We start from the raw sequence: 24,585 nt of genomic DNA, 5'->3' as shown, positions 1-24,585 counted from the left end.
TGCTGGATGCTAGTACAATTTTTAAGGTGATAGCACGGTCTGGCGCACGCAGCTCGCTTTTTGATTAGTTGGCCGCTCAACTGCGTAAAAAGGGTCGGCAGCACCAGTCTACTCGCCAGACTAAGCAGTCTCAGGGTGAATCTTCTAAATACAAGAAAAATGGCTGCCGGAGTTGGATCAGGTATAGGGAAAGTGTATTGAAACAGGAAACTGTTGTTTTTATTGTGCGTGAAATCATAGATCGAACTCCTCCCAACGGGGCGTGTATGAATGAAGACGAACAGGCTTTGGGGCACTAATTACTGAGCAAAACAAGTGGCATTGTTTGGCCTGTTAGCTAATCACTGTCACTGTTGAACGAGAGTTGATAAAAATAGGCAAGGGTCTGGGAGGTAAAACTTGAATGCGGTGTTTCCCCTAAATTTTACCCTTGTGGGCGCTTTCTCAAATTTGTCACTGTTTTGTATGTGATTCCGTAAAGTGATCAAATTAGTTATGTAGCTGTTTCTTCAGTAACAAATCACAGGAGCTCACCTGCCCATTTAATTCTCATACTGGCCTTCCTGCTATGCATCAGCATACGAAAGAAATACCAATAGGCTCTGCCTTCTGTGTACACCCTCCAGTACCTATAAACTGGTAAAGTAGATAATATCAACTATAACAACGTCAATACTGAGCTTGATAGCTTGGGCTTCGTGAGTCAGTACTACACTGTTGAAATTGGTTGCCTTGGCCATTACCTAAATGAGACCATTACAGCAATGAAAAACATTTCAGATCAAAGTTTCTCCCACTCCAATACATCACTTGATAGAGCAGCAGCAATTGCTATCACCGTGTCCCAGAAAATATCCTTTGTTCACAGCAACCTGACTAACTTGTTTTATTTTTGTTGTTTTGTATCCATCCTTGCCATGCCTACTTTGACTTTGGTCTTTGTGATCTCATTTGACCGAGCATATTAACACTTCATCTCATTTGATGATTTTAAATAGTAATAGCTATGTACGCACTACGCCTGCAGCACGCACAGTAGCAGTGTTCTGCTACTACCGGCTAGCTATTGTGATGCTGAAATTGATAAATATTACAATTCTAGCAATTTCATACATACCAATGTGCTAAATCATGTCATGCATGTGTCCAAAATATTGCTCATAGTTATCCTGTTCATGTACAATTACAGGGGCGTAGCCAGGGGGGGTTCAAAGGGTTCGGACGAACCCCCTTTTCAGAGTTAAGTTTTTTAAATCGTGATACTGGTTAACTAGAACTGAATTAACTTACACAAATCCACTGAAATGGGTAGCTACAGGTCTTCAGGCAGAGGAATTCAAGTACCTCTACTCGCTATTGCGAATGAATTTATAAGAATATACATGTTTACACGTGTACACGTGTTTACATGTGCACACCTACGAAATAAATGAAGCGTAAAAGTGCTACCTCAGGTGGCATTCTAAAGTTTTTTTCGAAAAGAATCCATGCAGAATCTAGAAGGCCAGATTCTAGTAAGTTGTAGCACAGGCATATTTCTATACTTAGGGCAGAACCCCCCTTTTGGAAATCCTGCCTACGCCCCTGAATTAATAGCTGTTAGCTTCTCATGCAACTGATGATGATGCCTAGGGATGCTGCGACATTTTGTCACCACTATACATAAGTTTGAGCTATGTACGTAGCGTAAAGTGGTGCCTAGCTGTATGGTTGGCAAGTCTTTGAGCATGCAAGTATTGTCTTGAAATGACTTGGTTCATATTTTGTATGAAAATTCATTTACCTCTGGAGTATTTGACACGCTGCTTTTGCCAACCAGTGATGTCATAGCCTGAACTTATGCATACTGGTTGACTATTAGAGTGTCTAATACACCATGTACATTACTGCGTCTACTAGTGGAGCTCATTTTATTTGTTTTAGAGGTCTGACAGCAACTTGTGCTGTAACCTTCGGACTACCTTATCTAATAAACAGAAACAGAAAATAGCTACCACCTTTTAGATTACAGCACTTGACCTAACATTTTTTCTGTAGTAATTCACTGTGTGTTTGTACCATGGAGTCTGACACCAACTGGAATCCCACACTAAACATGTGGAATCCCTTGCAGGTGAAATCTAATAAATGGAATCTCAGACATACTTTTTCTATATATTTTTATATTTTCTCATTGCATCAATGTTTTGGGAGTTACCCACATGACATTATCTACATCAACAATCATCATTTATAAAGTTTTACTAGAACAATGATTTGTGTCAGCCAAAACTTGATGCATTGAACTCAGTGGCGGATCTGGGGTTTTTAAAAGTGGGTTTCTGAAAGTTGGTATGGCTGAAAAATAAGGCATTTACCAGAAATTTGTGAGCTCTGCAATCGGATTTTAGGCTACTTTTATTCAATTAACAATTACAATAATCCAATGTTTTAAACTGTAAACACTATAGGTAACTGTAGGTAACTGTAGGTAACTGTAGGTAACTGTAAGACAAAAGCTGTGACAATAAGCTGTAGCTTTGATTGCTCTATTAGAGTAGTTACTTGACTGCTCTATTAGAGTATCTTGATCATTTTAATGCAGTGGGAGGTGAAAAGTAAGCGTTTAATATATAGTTGTAGCTAAATAGTGTTAGTTAAGTACAATTACATGCATGCTACTGAAATACAGTCAATGGCGGATCCGGAATGGGGCTTTTGGGGCAAATGCCCCCCCCCCCCCCCCCCTCAAGAAACTGCATACAAGATCGAGATACTCTAATACACTGTAAATTCAGAAGTGTGAAGTTCATACTGATGGTATGACTCCTGCAGTCACTTAGTGTGGTCATCATACTTCTGAAGTATGAGCATCACACTCAGCAAGCGCAAGAGTCATACCATCAGTATGAACATCACACTTCTGAATTTACAGTGTAGAGCAGTCAATTACTCTAATAAAGCAGTCACAATGTTAATGAGGCAGTGTAGCTTACCTATGAAGCTATATATAAGATTTTATTTTACATAACAGATGTGATATATTTGGTAAAGGATAACTAGCTATTATTGTTGTGACCTTTTTTTTTTTTTTTGGTCTTCAACTGTTTTTCAGCAAGGTGCCCCCCCCTCTTTTCAAACTCTGGATCCGCCCCTGGTATATATATATATATATATATATATATATATAGTTGTTTGCTATGACAAATTGTCAATACAACAATGATGAATCTAGTTACACTGTCACTGAGCTAAATTTAAAGGGGGAGTTTCTGTCGAAACCACAGAAACCCATCTAGATCTGCCACTGTAACTGCATTAGTATATTTGCTGCTCAATATTCACCACAGGTAGTGCCACATTCTCACTGGACATTGCTAACATTACAGAACACATTGTCCCAAATATGGCCACTAAATGGTTTGAGATGGGCCTTCAACTAGGTGTTAGTGCCAAAGAGCTCAGCAATATTGAAAGTGATACTCCATCTAGCAAGAAAGCCTGTGTAAAAATGTTCACTGAATGGTTGGGCAACTCAAAGACAGACAAGTCTTGGGAAAAATTATTGGCTGCTTTATCCAGCCAATCTGTGAGGGAGAACACTCTTGCAGATAACTTGAGGGATAAAATAAAGGCAGCAAACAAGCCCTCAGATAGAGGAATAGCTCAGAAGAAAACTCCAGTGGCTAATGGTTAGTTGCACTGTTGGAAATTCATTTAGATTAATATATGATGCTGTGTCTGATGTACCAATCTCAAACAGCAATAATCTTAGATCATGCTAGCATCAATTAGAACAGGTCATTGTTTTTAAACAAAGTACCATTCTTTTGAAGAAAGCGTGTTAAATATATGCCATTGTAAAACAGTGGTTCCATATATGCTTAACAGCAAGGGGTCTCCGTAGACCCAGTGTTCCTATAACTAAGACATCTCTCTGTTTAGAGTGCCTTATTTATGTACAGTAACTGGGACAGTGAAATGATTAGTGTGTCTTATATCTAGTATGGTAGTAGAGCTGTGACCTGGACTAAGTGTACGTAACTGATTATTGGTTCTGTATAAGCAACTGATTAATTGATTAGTTGGCTTAATGCTTATTTTTACATTCTTCAATGTGATTTTCAGTGTTTCGTCAAGCAAACATGCTGTTTGACATAAAAATATACGATAACCGATCATTGCATAACTGATTCACAGCCCTACACAGTAAACTATCATATGCATCACTAAGAACTTCAACTTTATTGCCAAATACATATATAGTTTTATAAAATTTACATTTGTAGCATCTTTTAACATTTCAGTGGTGAGTGGAAAGGAGGCAGATGCAGAGATGTGTGCAGAAGCACTGTATGATAGCTACGACAAATTAACAGCCGCTTTACCTATAAGAAACTTGCTTTCGAAGTTCATCTCAAAAAGAATAATTAAGTTTCAAGATCAAGAAAAAATCCTAGCTGGTGAAACAGATGAGGACAAAAGAACTCGCTTCTTGAAGCACATTACAGATCAGTTGACTAGTGGTAGCACAGACAGTTTTTATAAATTTTTGGAAATAGTGAAGAAACATGGCGGATCATATTCCTATCTTGCTAGTGACATAGAGAAACGTCTTGATGAGCTACAAGAGGCCACAGTCACCACAGAACCTGTTACAGAACAAGACAGTGAATGTGTACACTTGCCAGGTATGTATGAACCATGAGATATATGCTACGCTTTATGTGATCATGAGCTCTTATGCACAATTCAAACCACCTGGTCTTTTTTTACATACATGTTGCAGTACAATCTACAGTACACACATAATGAATACTGGACATACGTAATTGTATGCACATGTACATACGTAATTATGCCTAAAGTATTATTATTATTATTCCATTCAAATTGCTATGCTTAGTGCAAGTGGAACCATCTGATGTGATGGAAATGGCTGAAAACTATAGTGTGATAAATGGTGCCAGTGAAACCATTCAGTATACTGGGCAGAACTATCAAGGTATGTGCATATGTTTGCACAAAAGTGTGAATTCTACTTAAATATCCATTCATAGGCTAATAATTTAAAAGCTGCTCTACGTGTACATTCTTTGAATGGGTAGAAAATGTTGTTAATGTGCATACATAATTATCTTTTGTAGCGGAGGAAGATACAACCAAACACGATGGAGCAAAACCACCTCCAGGAGCACAATCTGAGCAAGTTGTACCATCAGGTATTTGTGTCACTTTGTGTGTGTGGTGTGTGTGTGTGTGTGTGTGTGTGTGTGTGTGTGTGTGTGTGTGTGTGTGTGTGTGTGTGTGTGTGTGTGTGTGTGTGTGTTGTAGTTTATATTTTTCATGTATGCCAAGTACTGAAATATGAGCGAACACATAAATTCAGTTTTAAAAGCGTGCACAAAATGGTATGGTATGTATGAAAAGGCTATGCAACTACATGCAAGTCATGCACTCTGCCACTTTAAACAATTTGTCCTGTATTTTTCAAAGGAAAGTGCCATTCAATGTGCTATAGAGGACAGAAGGAAGCACAATATTACAGATGATAAGCACTTCATTTTGAGCATTAAGTGTGTTGTTACACCACCACAACACACAGATAGTCAGACGGATGGATCGCTATGCTTGAGTTATGTGTGTCTGAAGGATTTAGTTATGTAAGCAGTCATTAAATATTATTATAATTGTTAATAGCAACTTACTGGAAGTATTTCAGGTCACATGAAGGTAATTTGGTCTAACCAATACTGCCAAGTCATCAGAGGTGGATACAGCGGGGGGGTTCAAATGGGGCTCTTGCCCTTCAAAAATGTTTAGTATACCAAGATTGAGATACTCTAATAGAGCAGTCACTCTAATAAAGTAGTCACAGTATTAGAACAGTGTGTAGTGAGTGGTTTTTATGTACTGAATCAGTGATAAATGCATAGTCGGTGAAGTGGGCAGCTATTGTCAGCTGGCTGTGACCTTTTTTTTTGGTCTCACCTTACCAAACCAGAGACAATGTAATGCCTCAGTTCATTTTGACCCCTCCTCCCCTTTCCATAAGTCTGAATCCACCCCTGCAAGTCATCATGAACTTGGTATTTAGTTGGTATTTTTAGCAGGAAATTACCCCATGATTCCTATCATACGATGATGCTAGATAAATGTGCTTCACCGGGTGTTTAATTGTTGCAAATGAAAATTCCAGACTATAAGTCAATTGTATAAGCACTCACATCTACTTTAACCTGAGCTTTAACCGTGCACTAAGAGACAATTTAAACACCAAATCCAAAATCAGGGAATAGTTCTATCGTAGCAGCACAGTATACTTCACTTTTAGATAATTGATTGTAAGGGCATGTGTTTGGACACAAAATGGCATGCCTGGCACCATTTTGTTCTGTATGCAGTGGGTTCAGTAGTCATAATTATGTTATTAAAAATAACATGTTGAACAAAATAAACTATACATTTATTGACAAAGTACTCTAACTGAGCAGTCGATTTGGCGTTCAGATAATTGACCATTTGGTTAATTTTCCATTTGGATAATTGAAGTTCCATTGTATATCCTGAGATCATTGGTTTCTGGATAACTGGCGGGCTATCCTGACATGATAGCAAGGAACATTCTAGCAGTGATTGTTGTAACAGTACGTTATGTGTAATAAAAAGTGAACAAAATATGTAGTGAAGGAATATTGCAGTACCTTAACTAAGCGTCTACATGTCCTCAAATGTCTAACAGGTTCCAGTGTATATTTACATGTGTTACTTGTGTGTTTGCATTGTACCACTGCAGCTCCACCACTTCCGTCAATGCCAGCTCAAGCAAAGTTAAAGTTGTTTATTAGTTATGGACGGGAGAAAATCACCAATGCATTTGCTGAAACATTATGTGATGACCTGAAGAAGCAAGGATGGAAAGTGTTTTTAGATGTTCATGACATTGATTGGGGTAGTCACATTGCAGACAAAATCTCATCTGCTGTACATGAATGTCATGCTATGATCATCATATTCACTCAGAAGTATGGCCAGTCCGAATGGTGCAGAAAAGAGCTTGAGCATGCGTCCAATCAAAAAAAGAAATTGTTTCCATTACGACGGCAAGATATTCCTTATCCACCTCTAGTGAATTTTCATCTCGGTGGTTTACGTTGGCTGGATGTCTTCACAGATGATTTATATGATGCTGCTTTAAAGGAGATAGTTGAGACTTTAAAAAAAGTGAGACTTTACGTTTTAAGTAATTGCATATTTTTTTCCTTTTTAATTAGCTGGAAAAAGAGATAGCTTGCAGTAATTGAGCATTTTATAGAATAGAAGTTAAACGTATTTTTACATTTTGGAACATTAGAGTAAGATGGTAACTGATGTAGTTGTGTGTATAACAGACCTGCTAACAGCCATGCTATTTGTAGATACATTAATTACAGAGTGAGTGGTACTATACAATTTAACAGTATACATATTTAGACCTTTCAAGGTATGCATTTTTACTGTAAGCAATATAGTTCATAATTATGTAGTTTTGTACTTATGCCGTGCAAGGGTATCATAAATAGCATACATAATGCAACAATCATATGCAGAAAATCTGTATTCCTGTTCGTAGCTTGTTACATACAGTACTGTTCAACGCAATGTCGTCTCGCAAGAATGCAAGCAATAAAAAAGCTCACTAATTAAAGGGAATGGAACCTGTTTCACTCACGAGTATTCTTCCCATTTTGTTTGGGATGAATACTCGCAAGCAAAACGGGTGCCGTACCCTTTAATTAGTGAGGTTTTTAATTGCTTGCACTCTTGTGAGACGATGTTGTGTTTGAGCAGTACCGTACTACATGTATGTTTACCACAATGGACCTCAGTATTATAATATATTATCCATACTTACATCACATCTATTTTGCTCATTAATCAGCAAATTTATGACGAAGTGTTATTATACCAAATATGATGTTGCTTTCTCTTCCAATAAGCCTTTGATGTATAGTATGATATTGTGTCATCACAGCAACCAACTAATGTACTGTTGATGACAGATTTTTGTGGCTTGCATGTTCTATGAAATTATATAGCTGCTATTATTAGCACACAATCGTTGCACTTTTGAACGTTCCTAAGGACATTGACACCATTTTATTTTATTTTTTATTAATATTTTACAGCATGTAAGTACTGAAAGCCATTGGTAAGTCCTGCCAAGAGTTAAGTTACACTAACATAAAATTAATTAACTACAAAATTAATTGAAATTACACCAATATAAAAATAGATTAATTAAGTAATTAACCATGCAGAGATTGCTAGCAATAATACTTCACCATGTTGTATATTACACTCAGTGAGGTCTTATTATTAGCTGTATAATCACTTCCCCAGCACTACATGAACTTGTTGATTATGTAAGGTTGCTCCCTATAGTATTGCTGTTCCTCCTTGTTGGAGTGATACAAAAACTGAACACATGCACATAAGCATATATGTAGCTACAAAGCAATTAAACACAAAAGTCACTTAAAACATCACCAAACAGGCCTTTTGTTTAGTCACGACAGTCGGTGAAGAAATTAATGTTAGCTGCTGAATTCCACAAATGAGTGGCATTCCATCAAAAAAGAAGGCTAAACAGCATTGGGCTGGGTCGGCAAAGTCTGATGCTATTCTATTGTGGTGGTAGTTAGCCTGATTACTAAAATTGAAGTGGAGGAATTTCCCCTGTGGAATGATGTTGACGAAACACAGTACAATAGAATTGAGTGCCTTTATGTAGTTAAAACTTGAGAGCATTTCTGTACAACATGTCATAAGATTGTTGGACCATGGATATCAAGTGACACCATTAGCTAGTTGGTGATTGTATATCTTACAGTGTGGAAAGGAAGTGTAGAGATCAAAATGTTTACTAAGAAACATGCAGTTAGCTAAGAAAAAAGGTTGCAAAAAGTAGCTACTTGTCAGAAAATGTTGTAAACTAGCTAGCTACTTGTCAGAAAATGTTGTAAACTAGCTAGCTACTTGCATGAGTGTGTGTGGCTTAGGTGGCATGAAAAAGTGGCTAGCATACAGTGAATGGATAAAAGAGGCTAGGAGGGGGGGGGGGGGCACTTAATTGGTGCCTTTTTCTTGTAATTAAATCATGATAAAACTGCAGCTACACAGAAGTAGTGGTAAGAATGTTATTTATCGTTCTTATTATCGCGAAAATTAGCATACGCATTTAAATAAATTGACAGCAAGGCAACTTAAAGGCAAGGTGACAGTGCAATCCAATGTCAGCTAGAGTCTCAGCGAAATATTGAAATACAAAACCTGGATCTCTATTCAACAATGGCAGGACCAAGTAAGTACTGTGAAAGAAATAGACAAGTGCATTTAGACCAAGATTTAGACACTCGTTTAGACATGTACAAGATAGGCACTGTTAGAAGGGCATTTGACCGTACAACTATTCCACTATATATTATCTATGCTTGAAAGCTGATAATGTTTTTTACTTAACAGGTTAAACCCCAGTTAGGGTGATAGTCTCGCGTGGCCAGACCGCTTTTTTCCGTATATTGGGTGGGGAAAAAAGGGTCTGGTGCAACTCCAATAGCTGTTTACTTCTGAGCTGTCCCCACATTCCGGGGACGCTAATTGAATAACATTGGTCACAAAGGAGGTGCCATGACGTCAGTAAAACTGAAGTATTCCTACACTCCTGCTCTGGTTGTGAGTCTTGTTACACGATGAGAGACGCTATAAAAGAGACATCGGAGCAAATTAAGATTCGTTAAAGGATAAACAGATCTCTAGTTAACTTACTGACGTCATGGCACCTCCTTTGTGACCAATGTTATTCAATTAGCGTCCCACCGGGTGATAGGATGATTAGGATCCTGGCAGAACAAGGGGGTGACACACAGGCACTCACTGTAGGTATATCTGCGACCGCGGTCAAAGTCTAAGTCAAAGGTCAAGGCCACCAAATTCGTGCCAAGTCAATGGTCAAGAGTAAAAATTTTCAACCCACAATCGAAAAGTAGTCTCGTCCTCGCAGACCCATTCTCCGGGGTGGCACTTATCGATTAGAGATTATAAGCGCCCCCTTTCGGAGAATGGGTCTGCGAGGACGAGACTAATCGAAAAGCACTAAAATACCATCGCTAAGTCACCGTTGAATAAGACTCTTAGTCACAGGTCAAAGTGAAATTTCAGCCGGTCAAGACTTTGGCTGCGGTCACAGATCTACCTACAGTGCGTACTTCATAACACCCCCTTGCAGAAATTACAGAATTGTATTGTCATTGTTTATTAATGGAAAGGCTCTTGCCTGTGTGACTAGTACATGTTATCTTCATAATGGCGTAGCCAGACCTTTTGCCATGCCCGGGCACTGGGTGGGCAAGCCATTCAACCTACACATGTCCATCTTCATATGGACATCAATACAACATTTTAAAAATGTATGTGCATCATTATATATACTTTACTTACACTACTGTATGCAATGACTCTATGTGAACGTTAGCTAGCTATATTAGCCTTCTTATTCCATCTTTGTGTCTTAATACCAGACTAGGAAGAAACCTGAATTAAAGCACGAGGTGTTTTTACTTTCACATGAGGACTATCTGTACCCTGCCAATGGTCATTCTATAAACAAAAAAGAAAAGCAATTGCTGACTGAACAAGTACTCCATACCGTTTGAACTAGACATCTATTACTAAGTAGTATCTATGCGGCTATAGATGGGTGGTGAATTCCTCAAGCCGAGGCTATCTCACCTCTATTCTCTGATCCGAGTTTTGACCACACCGATAGGTACACAAATGTTAACTGTCCATCCCACTATACTGGAAGAGTTAATACCAGTCCTTGTCTTGTCACAATGCTGTGTGTATTTTTTTGACATGATCTCGCTTCTATTTATTTCCTCCTATTATTTGTGCACAATCGGGTTACTCGTAGGGAAAATCCCTTGGATAACCTCATCTCTGTCCATCAACTAGTCGGGAAAGATAAACATTGGTGATAATATCTCAGTTAGTGTTGTGCTATCTATTCCTGTACAATAATGGAGTAGCTAAACTTTAATCCAGCCCACATCTTTCACTGCTCTGGGTGGCCAATGTTGGGGCAAAGTATAGTATGTTCACGTTGAGCTGAATCCTTTTCAAAAACATTTAATAACTCGTGGATTCAATTACACACAATCTTGAAGTTTGGCTCATTTGTAGTACTGCTTGACCTGCTAAAAATATTTCAAAATCTTGTTCAAATGTTTCACATAATATTTATGGCCAATCAAAATTTTTACAATTCATTTCCTATGGGAAAGCTATATAAGTACAGTGCCCATTACAGCCCTTTCCCAAATTTGTGATGGAACCAAACCATATGTGTCTGTTGTTGACACCTTTGCTGTTACAGTCCAGGGATTTTCCTAGGGGGGCTGAACTCTGCTTCAACCATCCCAATGATGAAACCATTTGAAATCAAAAAATTTATAGTCAATGGCTAGCTAGCTACAATAAAACAAAAGGTATTATTAAACACAGATTCTTCTTGGCTTTCTACTCCAAACATCTACTATATTCTCAAGGTCTTCATCTGATAGTGTCTCTGGTGATTCAATGGCAATCTTCATAAGGTGGGAAAGATTGGCTTCACCTAAACGACTCCTTAATTAGTCAAGTCTTAATCATTTTCATTTGTGAAAATGATCGCTCTACCAAAGCAGTTCCTACTGAGATAGTCAAACATATGTTTACAAGGGTACTCAAACCTGGACACATAATTTCTAACATTAAACCTGTAGACAATTCTTTTAACTGCTTGTTTATATCCTCCTTTGGTTGATTTGTGATGTATCTTTGAAAAGTTTTCACTCAATTGGCAGATCAGAGGAGACAAAAGCTGGTCTTGTATATTCATCCCCAACAATTGTTTCACCTTAAAGCTCTTTACCATAATGCTGAATAAGAACTTTAGAAGTTTACAACTATTATTTTAGAAGTAAGAAAGTATTGTTGTTGCACTGTATGATGTATGCATATCAGTGAACACAGCCTGAGTAAACAGGTGATTTAGCTTAATTTAAGTTCTGCTCCCTGAAAAACTTGGATTGCCTCCCCTGAATTTATTTTCTAGAAAAATCCCCTGCTGTTACCACTAATCATCTGGTTGGCCGAAATGTTAACTGTCTTGAGAAAAAATCCACTTTTAATTTTTAGCTGTTTTTCAGGATTCAGCTCAACGTGAACATACTATAGTCTGATGCCAGGGCAATTCCCTGGCTTGCCTGGGTTTGGCTATGCCACTCAGTTTTGGTGTGATTGTGGATCAACATTTGACTGGGAAATTACATGTTAACTATGTGTTGAATAGGATAAGATGTCAGTTGTGTGCATTAAACCATATGAAACCATTTCCAGACTATATATTGTCTGAGTTATATCAATCTTTTGTCTTTCCCATTTTCGATTACTGTGATGCTGTCTGGGCAGTGACATCTTCAATTTCTAAACCTTTGGAAGATCTGCGCTCTCATTTCCTGCTGGTTATATTTCCACATGTAGCTCATTTGTTAAACTTACACTGATGGAATGGTGTCAATTTCATACAGCAGTCCAGGTGTTTAAAGTTAAACACAAACTTTGTCCATCTTATTTGAGGGAATGGTTTATCAATGTGGAGGTATATACAGGATGTAGTGGACGTAATAAGCATTGTTTGTTTATTCCACAAGTTAATATAACATTAAGAAAAATGGATATTTTTTTGTGGAGCAGTGATTTGGAATAATTACCCCCTGCATTGTGTGGAAAAAATGGTCTACTGGATTTTAAATCTACTGTTAAGAAATTGTATTGTTAAGTTTTTTTGCTATTCATGTGTTATATTACCAAGTTAATGTGTTTTGTATATGTTTTTGTTACTTTGTTGTGTTTGTAATTGTTTTCTTATTGTATGCTATTTGTAAGGCACTGCTGAAAAAAAGTTTTTCTAAATGATGCAAATCTTTTTAAAAATGCAGTAGCTAATACAGTTCAGTTGAGCTTTGGTTTCTTCTTCACATTTGCTGGCTCAGTTTCAAATTTAAGTCAACAATTGTAAATTCCTTGTTTCCCATCCTAGTTAGACAAAAAAATACCGTAGATAGGGAAATTTTCGTGTTTAAAATATTTTCATGGTTGGTCTGAGACCACGAAAATTTTAACAAAAAAATTTTTAGCTACCACGAAAATTTTGTTATCTCAATTATACAGCTACAATCCAGCTACAAAGATTATTAAAGTCAGCATAGTATTAGAATAGTTCTTGTACTTATAATGCATTATTTAAAGGTGTATAGTATTTAAAAGTGTATAGTCTACATTGATTGCCCTCGTATTGCCACACACTAATATAGTTTGCCAGTGTCTAAAAACTTGCTATAAACAGCTGGCATTATTTAAAGTCCAGTGCTTCGTTTTAGTTTTGGTTGCTGTAACTCCCGAGCTTTGCGTCTTCGCGTCTGAGTCAGCTTGAGTCTCTTGGTCAGCAAGTAATTAATTCTGGTGCCACACCCTGTTCTTTGCGATCTGATTGGAGGCCATCAATTTTCCAGCTACACGGCCAGGTACATCACCAAAAGTGTATCTACAAATAAACCAAAGAAAGATAACTTTTTGAGATACAGTACTAAAAAAACTTCGAGTAAAAATATTTCATGCGTTGTCTGCACCCACGAAAATATTTTTACTCGAAAATTTCTAAAACGAGGATATTTTTAGATGAAAATTTCTCTGCCTACAGTACCATGCAGGCAGGCACCTATTATTTATATTGTTAAAATCAATATCAAGGATATTATATTAAATCTAAATTGCTTTTTCTCTCAGATTTAAGAGAGCTATACTGTAGATTCAAGGTTATAATTGTGATTTTGAAAGATTTTACTGGGATTCAACAAGATTCAAACCTCTAGAAGGTTAGATTCAATGTGTTGCAGACCCCTCATGTTTCCTGCATAGCCAGAAAGCCATTTGTCATGCTCATGGTGACACATGCTATATAGCACTAACCTGACTCTGTACAATCAACTTCAACAGTCCGAATTTTCTGAATGTTTCACACACATTAATATATGTACATATTGAGAATGAGACTTGTGTATCTCAAGTTTTACTTACCAATAGCTAGAGATCCACTGCTAGTATTGGGATGCCATGCAGTAACCTGTGATAACATCTGAAACTCCACCTATCCAATAGACACTAGTCTTCATCCCGATGACATGACCACACAACTCCCTGCCAGTAGTAATATTTAAGTCACACTATCAAATGCAATAATAAATTTGCATGTGGCTTTAAAATTACCATGCGGGTGGGTGACAGGAAACAAGGAATCTACAATTGGTGGCGTTATGAAGTAACAAACCAAGGAAGGTGGCCATGGTAGCTGGCAATACAGTCATACCGCAGATGGACTGACGAGTAAGAGGCTAGGCCTCAACAAGTTGACTGCTGCAACTGCACTGTTGTGGATTTTTTTTCAGTGGTTTATTCTGACTAAGCTATAGGGTTTGGTTCAAGTTTTTTTCTTTTTAAATAACACTATGAACTGTGGCTTTATCTAAACTGCCTTGAAAGTTTTTTCTTGTCAATTTTGTCTGAACCATTACACAGAGAAAAGTGAACTCATGATCAGGTACAGAAGGCATAGTGTATGTGAGGTATTTACTGTATGTGGTGTTAACCACGATAATTGGCCAAGGAGTAGTCACTCAGTCTGACATATGTACTCTACACACAGTGCTTAATATGCTGCTTATTGATTAAAGTTTATAAGCACCTGGAGCCACCCATAATCTCTAATAAGTGCCATGCAAACCATCCATGTGACAGTAGTCACTACAGGTTTTGTAGGGGGCATGGCAGCATCACGTTTACATATCACATTAACTTGCATGTAGAGGTGTACCGATAATCGGATCGGCTAAAATATCGGCAACCAATATAAGCATTATTGCCAACATCGGTATCGGTACAGAACAGTAGGAGGACTGATATCGCTACAAATATTTATACAGCAACAGTAATAGTTTGTACATAAATGGATTATATATTGGTTTTCTATGTTGTCCATGTGACTGTTTAGTGCCAGTGACTTATTGTTCACTCTATAACAAACGTTGCAATATCTACAACAAGCGTTGCGCTATGAGAAGCCATATAAGTACACATGATTCTAGTGTCGGTTGCTGGAAACTCTATCGCAGTCTTTAAAATGAAGCAGTTATATAGTACCTTTGTAATAAAAAGAAGAGTCACAGGGTAACCATGCTGTACCAGCCTTTGCACAAGCCAATAAAAATGTAGAGTAATACAGAAATATCCATTTAAGGCTTCATGGAAGTATACGTACATAGGGTGCCTAATTGTGTGGATTGCACAATAGAAACCCACCACCACAGGTATAGAGTGAGCAGTGAATATATCCACATGTTGTAGAGTAGGTAACGTACAGTTTTACATAGACCATGTATGACTTTTGTTTGTAATGCAAATATTGGATCAACTATCAGTTATCGGCTTCTTTTGGTGGCATCAATATCGGATATCAGTACATGCCAAAAACCACTATCAGTACACCCCTACTTGTATACATTGTGCAAATTCCATTTTGAGTAGAACTGGTATCCGTAAAGTATTTTAACACTTCTAATGGAGCCAATATTTCAGTGTAAAAAGTACAGGCACAATATAGAAATAATCTATTATTCATCTATGGCTTCGTATCTGTGCTTCTTAACATTGCAAGCTAATGACCTGGATGACCACCTCCCTTGATCAGCTTTTTGGATATAACCATCCCTTGCTTGTCTATGCAGACGCAAAATTTCAGTGAACACTTTATGGCTTCCCTGATACATTTTCTATTGTTTTCATTTGTCAGGTTTTTTAATTGTGATATGATGGGTAATTTTAACGGCACCATATCTGATATGAAATAGTATGAATCAAGCAAATATTCTACCAAGTTTGGTACTTCTATAAAAAAGTTAACGATTTTCTTAGCTGCTCTACTAAAATGAAATTTGTGAGATGTACCAAAGATCCTTGGAAAGAACAAGAATGATATTGGTGGTACTGTTGAATTGACTGAATGTCTAATGTAAGTATTCAAACATGCACAATTACCTACTCCTTACTGTACATGGAGAGGAATTGAGAGCATATAAAGTTTTTATAGGTTTAACTTTTTGTTAAATGGCTACCTAAACAGTATTGCAGTTTTAGCCACAAGCAGTGGGAGACAGAAGAACTGTCTGCTATTAAATGCTTCTCAAAGTTAATTGGTGATGCCACTGAAAGTCTGGGTAGTTGCTAAAGAAGTGTTATCATGAGCTGGGAGAGATTTGTTCTCATGTAACTGCTATACTACTGTGTTCACTGCCCAGACAAATACTATCATTAATCTTTAGGTTAGCTCAACGTCTTTACCATGTTCACGGCTACCAGTAGTGCTGAAACAATTATTCGGTTATTTGACTATTCGGTCGGCATGACACTATTCGATTCGTTACCACACTATTCAATTAATCATTAGCACTTTGTACACTGTATTCAGATGGAAAAGCCAGCCTTGAAACTTAAGACTGTGAATAAAGTAATGTATCTCGCTGTAAAAATTCTATTTTAGAAGACAGAAATAGCTCTTAGGTTTTACCTTGCTCCCTAACAAAAAGTTTCAGTATACTTATTCAATAGAAGTATAAGCTTAAAGAATAATCGAATATTCGGTCGTTTTGTTAACAACCATTCGAATAGTAAAAATTGCTATTCGTTTCAGCACTAGCTACCACCAACCTTTTGAACAGTGAATTTGATGAAATACACAACATTGATTTTTCAACATCAAGGGAGTCATCAAATGATGAATGTAGTGGTGAACAGATCAGCACATCAAAGAAATACAGTGTTGAAATCTGCCCTCCCTTTACACATGAAACATGTTCCCATTCATGAGAGGCATTGCCAAAATCCATCCACAATACTTAGAGCTACGTATGGTAAATGTTAGACAAATGATGGTGCTGCTGGTGGCCTAATAGGCAAATTTAACAAAAACCAGCTAAATATACCTGCAGGTATCCAACATGATCATGGAGGTGGAAAATCATGTGACATCAAATCAACTTGCTATGAGAAACGGTTATTAAACACATCACTCTGGCACTAAACTTCAATTGCTAGCCATGACACTTTACATGAACATGCAGTACAACCCATACTAATGCAGGCCCTGTAAGCCGGTGTGTTAGTATAGGTATTAAACAATGCAGAAGTACTAAATCTCTCCTACACACCATCATTTTCTGCATAAGTAATAATAGTATTAGCAGTCTGGTTATATGTAATTCTTGAATTTTTAATATCAATTTTACTACTCTGGCACTGTAATGTCATCTGTTAATTGGATAATGATGGACATTTTGGCAAGTAGTGCTGAGAGTTAACTTAGTACGTAATAATAATATTAGCTTCTCCAATTATTAAGGCTATATGCATAATTGGTCCATCTTAGAGTCCTGGTCATGTGGCTGAGGAGTCATCCACTTTACATTATTTAATGTAAACATTTCATCTATCATTTGTGGGACTAATCTGTAAACCACAATAATGGTAAAATAGACGCATCCGCTCCTTCTCAAGTATATCTATTGTAGATTATCCCACTCCAAATCATGATGTGTACAGCCCTTCAGTGAACCCTATTAAGGCACGAAATTTATGTAATCGCATATACAACCCCTCCTGCCACACCGTGCATTAAAGTGTTTAAGTCTAGTTCCCCAGATGGGTTAATGTCACCTTGCCATAATACAGCTGTACATTCAGTACGCTGATATCTTAATAATATGTAACTTTTGTTCTAAAAACCAATGCTCATTTCAGTTAGCAACTGTCACATCATATACATATTTTACACTAAGTTTAGTGAGTGTGAGTGTATTGTATCAGAGCCATTGCAGTTGATAGAATAGTTGCAAACTACAACTGGAAGCAAATCGGCAGAAGTAATACTTATGTAGGCTTTAAGGCAACTTCAAATATACCTGCTTTGTATTTTAGCTGTAGCAGAGGTATTTACAGGGTGTGCAACAATGTATAGATGTGGGACTTTAAAAGCTAGTGATGAATTTCTTTGTCGTGTGTTTTGTCTATTTCTTAGCTTCTAGTCATGGTACAATAACCACCACAGACAGGTCCCTAAATAGTGGATAAGTGTAATAGCTGCTTTTAAAACTGTCTTCTGCGGTTCTGGTTGCTTAGTGCTAAAGTAACTCACTGGTACTGCAAGCTCATAGATGAATATGACTATATTATTACACTTGGAAACCAGCAATAATTTCTAATGACTGCTGTGATGTGTGCAATAACTTATGTTTACCTTCATATACGTATGACGATAACACCACTTAAAGAGTGGTCTCAACAAAAACAGCTTCATCTCATCCACTCTGTATATTACGCATTCCCAATAGTTACACTGTTACATATGCAGTAATTAAAAAAAGTGGGAGATTAGAAACAGCTAGGTGGTAAGGTGGCTATTTAGTCAGATTTGGCTGTTGCATATGCAAAGTAAAGGAGTAACTGTTTTCTGCTGTTGGTTGATTTCATTCAGCTTCGCATGCTCGCACTGTTTCCATCAGCTCAGTAACACACACAACCTATTAGGGCCACCTATGGGCTTACATGCTGCAAAAGTAGAGTGAAATTGCTCTGTGCATTTTGCAAAGTGTGAGCTTTTATTGCAGATAGTTTTGAACAAAGACTCAAGGTCTTTTTTTGAATTTGTGTAAGTACGTATGCAATGAACTTTACTAGTACAGTGTACAGATTTGATTTAATTCTTACTGTAATGTATGTATATACAGGTGCTACTGTAATTCTATTAGACATCTCTACCATTTCTGAGCTAGTTGTTCCAACTATGGCTTCTAAATGGTTTGAGACAGGTCTCCAACTTGGTGTTGATCCAAAAGAGTTATGCAACATTGAAAGTAATGAGTTGGAGTCTAGGGAAGCCTGCTTAAAGATGTTCTTGGAATGGCTGGAGAATGGAAAAACAGAGAAATCATGGAGCAAACTGTTTAAAGCTTTATCCAGTGAAATTGTAAGAGAAAATTCTCTTGTAGACAACCTAAGACGTAAAATACCAATTACCTACCAAACACCACTGGTTGAAGGTTAGTTGCAATATTGTTAAGTCATGGTCACCACTATGTGTGTGTGTGTGTGTGTGTGTGTGTGTGTGTGTGTGTGTGTGTGTGTGTGTGTGTGTGTGTGTGTGTGTGTGTGTGTGTGTGTGTGTGTGTGTGTGTGTGTGTGTGTGTGTGTGTGTACGTGTGTGTACGTGTACGTGTGTGTGTGTATGTACGTGTGTGTGTGTACTATAATTCTATTTAGTAGGATAGCATATCCCAGTGTAAGCATTGACCTTGTTTGTAGTCATAGCTCAGTAACGTGATACATGCACTATTATAGTATGGATTGTCACAGGGTTGTTGCCATGAATCTAGTGTAGCATATAACTAGTTACTTTGGTTGGCGATGGAGTGAGAAGTGGGTCACCCAAATCAACACAAGTGTTAGTATCAAGTAATTGTTGTAAATAGTGATGTTTTTTAATATAAATAAGCAAGTCTTAAAGCTATTACAGAAAAGATTTACAAACACTTCATTGTAGAATAGAACATGCTGAATTGCTTGTGAGTAAGTTATGTATGTGTATTCCAACTCATATGTAATGATAAGGATAGTAGACTAATAGTAGCTGTAGCTATGGATTTCTGAGTACATTGTTAATGTAATTCCAACTGATCACATGCTTCCCATAGTTGATTTTGGCTTGAAAGTTGCATGCATGGACATACATACCACATCATGTTATACATGTAAAATGAATCATGGTTTGTTTTCAATCTCATTGAAGTTTGCCTTTGAAGGTATGCAGGTAGCTTCATGGTACAGCTGTACTTTAATCTGTTGGATGGTTACATTGCAATATACTATTACTGTATTATTATTATTATCAGTCACTACTCACCATAGGTTCTGGATGTTCAATTTCACTTGATATGGTAAACATTTCAAACCTCGTCATCCCAAAAATGGCATCTAAATGGTATGAGACTGGTCTACAACTTGGTGTTGACTCAAAGGAATTGAGCAATATCAAAAGTAACAATCGGAACAGGAAGAGAGCATGCATAAAGATGTTTCTGGAATGGTTGGATAACGCTAAGGGAGAGAAGTCATGGGAAAGAGTGTGTAAAGCACTCTCTAGCCAGAGTGTTAGGGAGAATGTTCTTGCAGATAACTTGAGATCTAAAGTGAAAGCAGCAAAGAAAGCCACCACAGATATTAAATTTCTCAAACCACCAGTATTCAAAGGAGGTTAGTTTATCTAAGTTAAGTTCTTTTTGTGCATATGGAAACTTTTAACCTACATATGTACAGTGTATAATGTTTTGTGTACACATACGTAGGCTAGTTGTCCAGTATGCCTGAAATACAAAAAATCTGTTTCTGTTTATTAATAAGTACGTACACGTGCACATCTGCCTGCAAGTTCCTGCTTAAACAGTATATGATAGTGAAGAATTGAAGATGTATGTATGTAATGTTCTCTAAATTTGATGAGCTTCCACTACATCAGCCTAGAGTTAGAAACAGTTTTTTTTTGGAGCTGCAATCCCTACAGTAGGTGTATTTCAAACTCCTAATTCTTGTATCATACTGTATAGTAGGAGGTTTGTGTGCTCTTGGTCTTCAATATCACCCAAAAATCAGCTTCACTTTTCCTTCAAAACAGCTTGGCGGTACTGGTTGAACATAGCCAAGCCCAAAAATGCCTCAAGGGAAATTCCAAACCCTTCCAACAAGTTTCTATGGACTTTTCATTTAACTGAATTTCTAACCGATGCCTTCAGCCAAACATAACCCGACTACGGTTAACACTACAGGCTCGATTTTTTCATTGTTCAAGGTTGCTTCAGCCTGAGACATGCCTTTTCCTCAACCTCAGCAACTCTATAGTACATGCATCATAGACTTGACTTTGTCCTCTTACATGTACCATTCCTTTCTCCACTGCCTCAAAGTAATGACTCACGGTAACATGCAGTGGCTTCAGTACAAGGTGGTTGTTACATGAATCATCCATAATTACGTAGTGAGTGGATTGATTGTTGAGACGCTTCTTGTGCTGTTCTTTGTTTGTAGTGCTACTGTGTATAATGGGTAGAACATACAGGAAAACGAAGTGGAATAGCTGTTCCCAGTGAATGATAGCCAGGGACACGTTTAATCGCAATTTCCATAGTGTATTGTTCCTTATTTGTTATGCTATAAAAAGGATGGAACAAAGCTGAAAATGAAGGAGAATTGCAACAATTAACAGTTTCCAGTAATTGATAGTCCAGGCACACATTATGTCTAGCTGGTGCCATTCTTTCCTTTGATTCGGTACGCGTTAGTTCACCTTTCATTGTTGCAATAAAGTAAAACAAACAAGTGTAAGGAATTTTATATTTGAGTAGGAAATAAAATATTAATGAAACAAGACAAGACATCTACATCTGCTGTTGTACTAGTGGACTTTTAATCCCTACGTATTTTAGCTATGTTCGTAAAATATGGCTGAAGTAGGAATTACATAATTGTCCACTAGTGCAGCCGCAGGTATAGATGACCTCCATTGTTTCCTTGCTATTTTATTTCTATGATTTCAACTGAATTTAACATTTCTAATTTTTTCTTATACTTATATCACATGCATATATATACGCCTAATTTATTTCATTCAATAGTTTTCTTGCACCTCTAATAGGTATTTAAATCATGCATTGATTGGCTGATTGTATTTGTATTTATTGGTAAAATAGCTTTGATAAATGTATACCACAGGTTCCCTAACTCCAGCAGAAAAACATTCACTTGAAAGTATCATTACTGTGTTAGACAAAGCTGCAGCGGTATTGGAAAATGTTGAAAAACAGCAGGAAAGTGATGGTGAAGAAATGAGCGTGTCCATAGACCTTGAGCATATACTGGTTCATCTGTACAATACATTGGACTTTACTTATTATCTTCTGTACTGTCACTTTGCTAATAAGGGAGAATTTGAAAATACTCATAACATTGTTTCACAGTGTGGGTTTCCTTACAAAGCAAAAGGAGTCAAGGTTTCAGAATCCTCCCAGGATCAAACTGAGAAATTCAAAAAGGAGAAGCTCTCTTTTCTGTTTGGTGGGAAATTGGGAAAGGGTTCACATTTTTGGAAGGACATTGGTAATGCCATTCTTGAAGTCCAACCCAAGTTAAGAGTTGGCAGCGATGGAAAGCCAATTGGAAAGGATGATGATATTATTGATAAATATAAAGAAGAAAGCTTTGCTATTTTACATGATTTACGTAACCAAACTACACATCGAAACCTTATCCCTTGTAAGCTAGAGGACACGTGGCTAGAAATTAACCAGGACACTAGGGAACAAAGAGTTGTAAGAACAAAGGAAAACAGAGAAGGATTGTTTTATCAAAAACTTAAGAAAATGTATTGGATTGAGTTACCAAAGTCTGCAGTGAGGCAATCGGTACCAGATTGTGATAGGTTACTTTTAGATGTTCTCAACCAACTAGTGACTTTCGTTAAAAATACCTCAGGAAAACTACTGTCTGCTGCCTTACTTCTACCTCAACACCATGGAATATCTTGCGAATCATCAGTCAATTTTACGGTCTATCCTGTTAAGCCATTTCCACTAGTTGAAATTCCATTTAAAGAAGAATATCTTGCATTAAGAGATGACTTTAATGAGGAGATGAGAAAAACGCTTAATTTGAAAGTTAATGACAATTGGGATGGTGGTGCTTATAAGCTTACGGTTGAGCAAAATGGTGAAAAAGTGCTGGAATTATGTAGCAAATACGAGTATGGTAAAGATGAAAGTGCTGCAGTAAAAGAGGTATTAGATGAATGCATTCATTTGGGAATTTTAAAACTTAAATAAAATGTAGTTTTATATTTATTTTATAATTTGTGCATTGTTTGCATGTATAGCTATTTTTTAAAAGTAAAATTAACAGTATTTGGTTTGTGATACACACAATCTAATAAACAAGTTTGTATTATTGGTAGTATTAGGCATTGAAGTAACTTGTATTGTATACCATTCTTGTATATTAACCATACAATACGTATGTGTGCAGACTCAAAATTACAGACTGTTACCCTGAATGGTTGGAATTAGTATTCAGCTAACTACATGGTTTTACATGTCACTTAGATGTATGGGTGTATGTTAAGAGAAAGGATATAGCTCCAGACCCTTTTCCATGCGTGTGCAGATTGTTAATTAGCATTACTGTATACTGTTACAATACAACAGTGATAATGCTCTGCACGGAATTAAGGAGTGACTTATGAGACTATACATATATCCCAGATGATGCAGATATTTTAGTAAATAAAATTAATAATTTAAATCAAGCTTACTTGTCTGAGTGCAAGGTGGCATGGCCATGGCCATCATTATTAACATAAATGGGATATTATGACACTGGACTGTAATGTATTGGCATATAACGTCACATCATCACAATATATTCACTGTAGTATATTCACTGTAGTATGATTAGAGTATTAAACTGTTCTTATAGAGTACTGTAGCATCTCGTGATATTATAATAATTGGATAGGTAAAAAAGGGAAATTAGGAATTCCCCAGCCTGTATCTCTCTATCAATGGTTGAACGTCATACGTTAAAACTAACAATTATATGATGTGGATGATAAGATGGAATAAGTGTAGCCCCTTCATGTACGTATATATTTCCCTCTTGTTATGAAGTTTGCAATTCAGTATGCTTTCTCCTTAGTGACTTCTTCAGAACTGTTGCAACTACCACTTGTGTGGCCTTTTTGGGCCTTCATAAGGCCTTGACCACCTTGCAAAGAATGACTCAGAATGCATTTGAACTAGAGATAGGTTTGTTTATGAGTTGTTTCTCTATTTATGAGTTATAAGTTATCCATGGTATTGAAGCTGCTGAAAGAAGGTGAGACATGAATACTCATGTAGACACTGTGTCAATTTTAAGAGACGGGCCAATTAGTGCATTACTATCTGCATGTTGAAGCAATTAAGCAGAGCGGTAAGATGTAATTTAATAACACTCTAGATCTGAAATCTGGTTTCAACTTCATGCTTTGTCAAATATTCTGCCACCTGAAGTTCAGGTCAGTTATGGTAGCCAGATCCTCTGAATGACACACACTTTATTCAACCTGCTGTGTTTTTGAATGTAGACTATATTATCATTTACAAAGATACTCTGTCATACTCAGATATTTTACCACACCATGGTGGAATGATCTACCTGCAGCTGATGATCCTCAACTTTTCCATCTTTTACTGAATAGTCATGACTGAATTGTGCTGCTGTAGCTGGTAGCTATAGCTAATGTGTGTAAAGTGTGTGTGTGTGTGTGTGTGTGTGCTCAGTGCTGTAGCCTAGTGTGTTGTGTTTAAACTAGTGGTTCTTGTAACTCTGTGTGCT

General features: G+C 37.1%; 2 protein-coding genes across 4 annotated transcripts; both read left to right on the top strand.

Annotated features, from left to right (window-relative positions):
* Positions 1 to 28: 28 nt before the first annotated feature.
* Positions 29 to 7,516, top strand: LOC136240578 (uncharacterized). Its single transcript, XM_066031590.1, has 7 exons — positions 29 to 181; positions 3,330 to 3,671; positions 4,287 to 4,670; positions 4,886 to 4,984; positions 5,127 to 5,201; positions 6,776 to 7,203; positions 7,254 to 7,516. The coding sequence occupies exons 1-7, from the start codon at positions 160 to 162 to the stop codon at positions 7,281 to 7,283; spliced, it is 1,380 nt and encodes a 459-aa protein (XP_065887662.1). The 5' UTR covers positions 29 to 159; the 3' UTR covers positions 7,284 to 7,516.
* Positions 7,517 to 9,183: 1,667 nt separating this feature from the next.
* On the top strand, positions 9,184 to 23,234 carry LOC136240559 (uncharacterized). Of its 3 annotated transcripts, XM_066031560.1 has the most exons (4): positions 9,191 to 9,322; positions 18,897 to 19,208; positions 20,074 to 20,418; positions 21,931 to 23,234. In XM_066031560.1, exons 1-4 carry the CDS (start codon positions 9,310 to 9,312, stop codon positions 23,034 to 23,036), a joined length of 1,776 nt encoding a protein of 591 aa, XP_065887632.1. In that variant the 5' UTR covers positions 9,191 to 9,309; the 3' UTR covers positions 23,037 to 23,234. The 3 variants fall into 3 exon arrangements, 1 of the variants encoding a protein (XP_065887632.1); XR_010693892.1 differs by lacking the exons at positions 18,897 to 19,208; positions 20,074 to 20,418; positions 21,931 to 23,234 and adding exons at positions 10,539 to 12,360; positions 12,472 to 12,974 and having other exon boundaries at positions 9,184 to 9,322; XR_010693893.1 differs by lacking the exons at positions 18,897 to 19,208; positions 20,074 to 20,418; positions 21,931 to 23,234 and adding an exon at positions 12,199 to 12,974 and having other exon boundaries at positions 9,199 to 9,322.
* Positions 23,235 to 24,585: the final 1,351 nt, after the last annotated feature.

Source organism: Dysidea avara, chromosome 1 (genome assembly GCF_963678975.1).
Source record: "Dysidea avara chromosome 1, odDysAvar1.4, whole genome shotgun sequence".
NCBI lineage: Eukaryota > Metazoa > Porifera > Demospongiae > Dictyoceratida > Dysideidae > Dysidea > Dysidea avara.
Note: the sequence above shows the minus strand (reverse complement) of the source record. Positions and strands in the feature narration are given on the sequence as shown.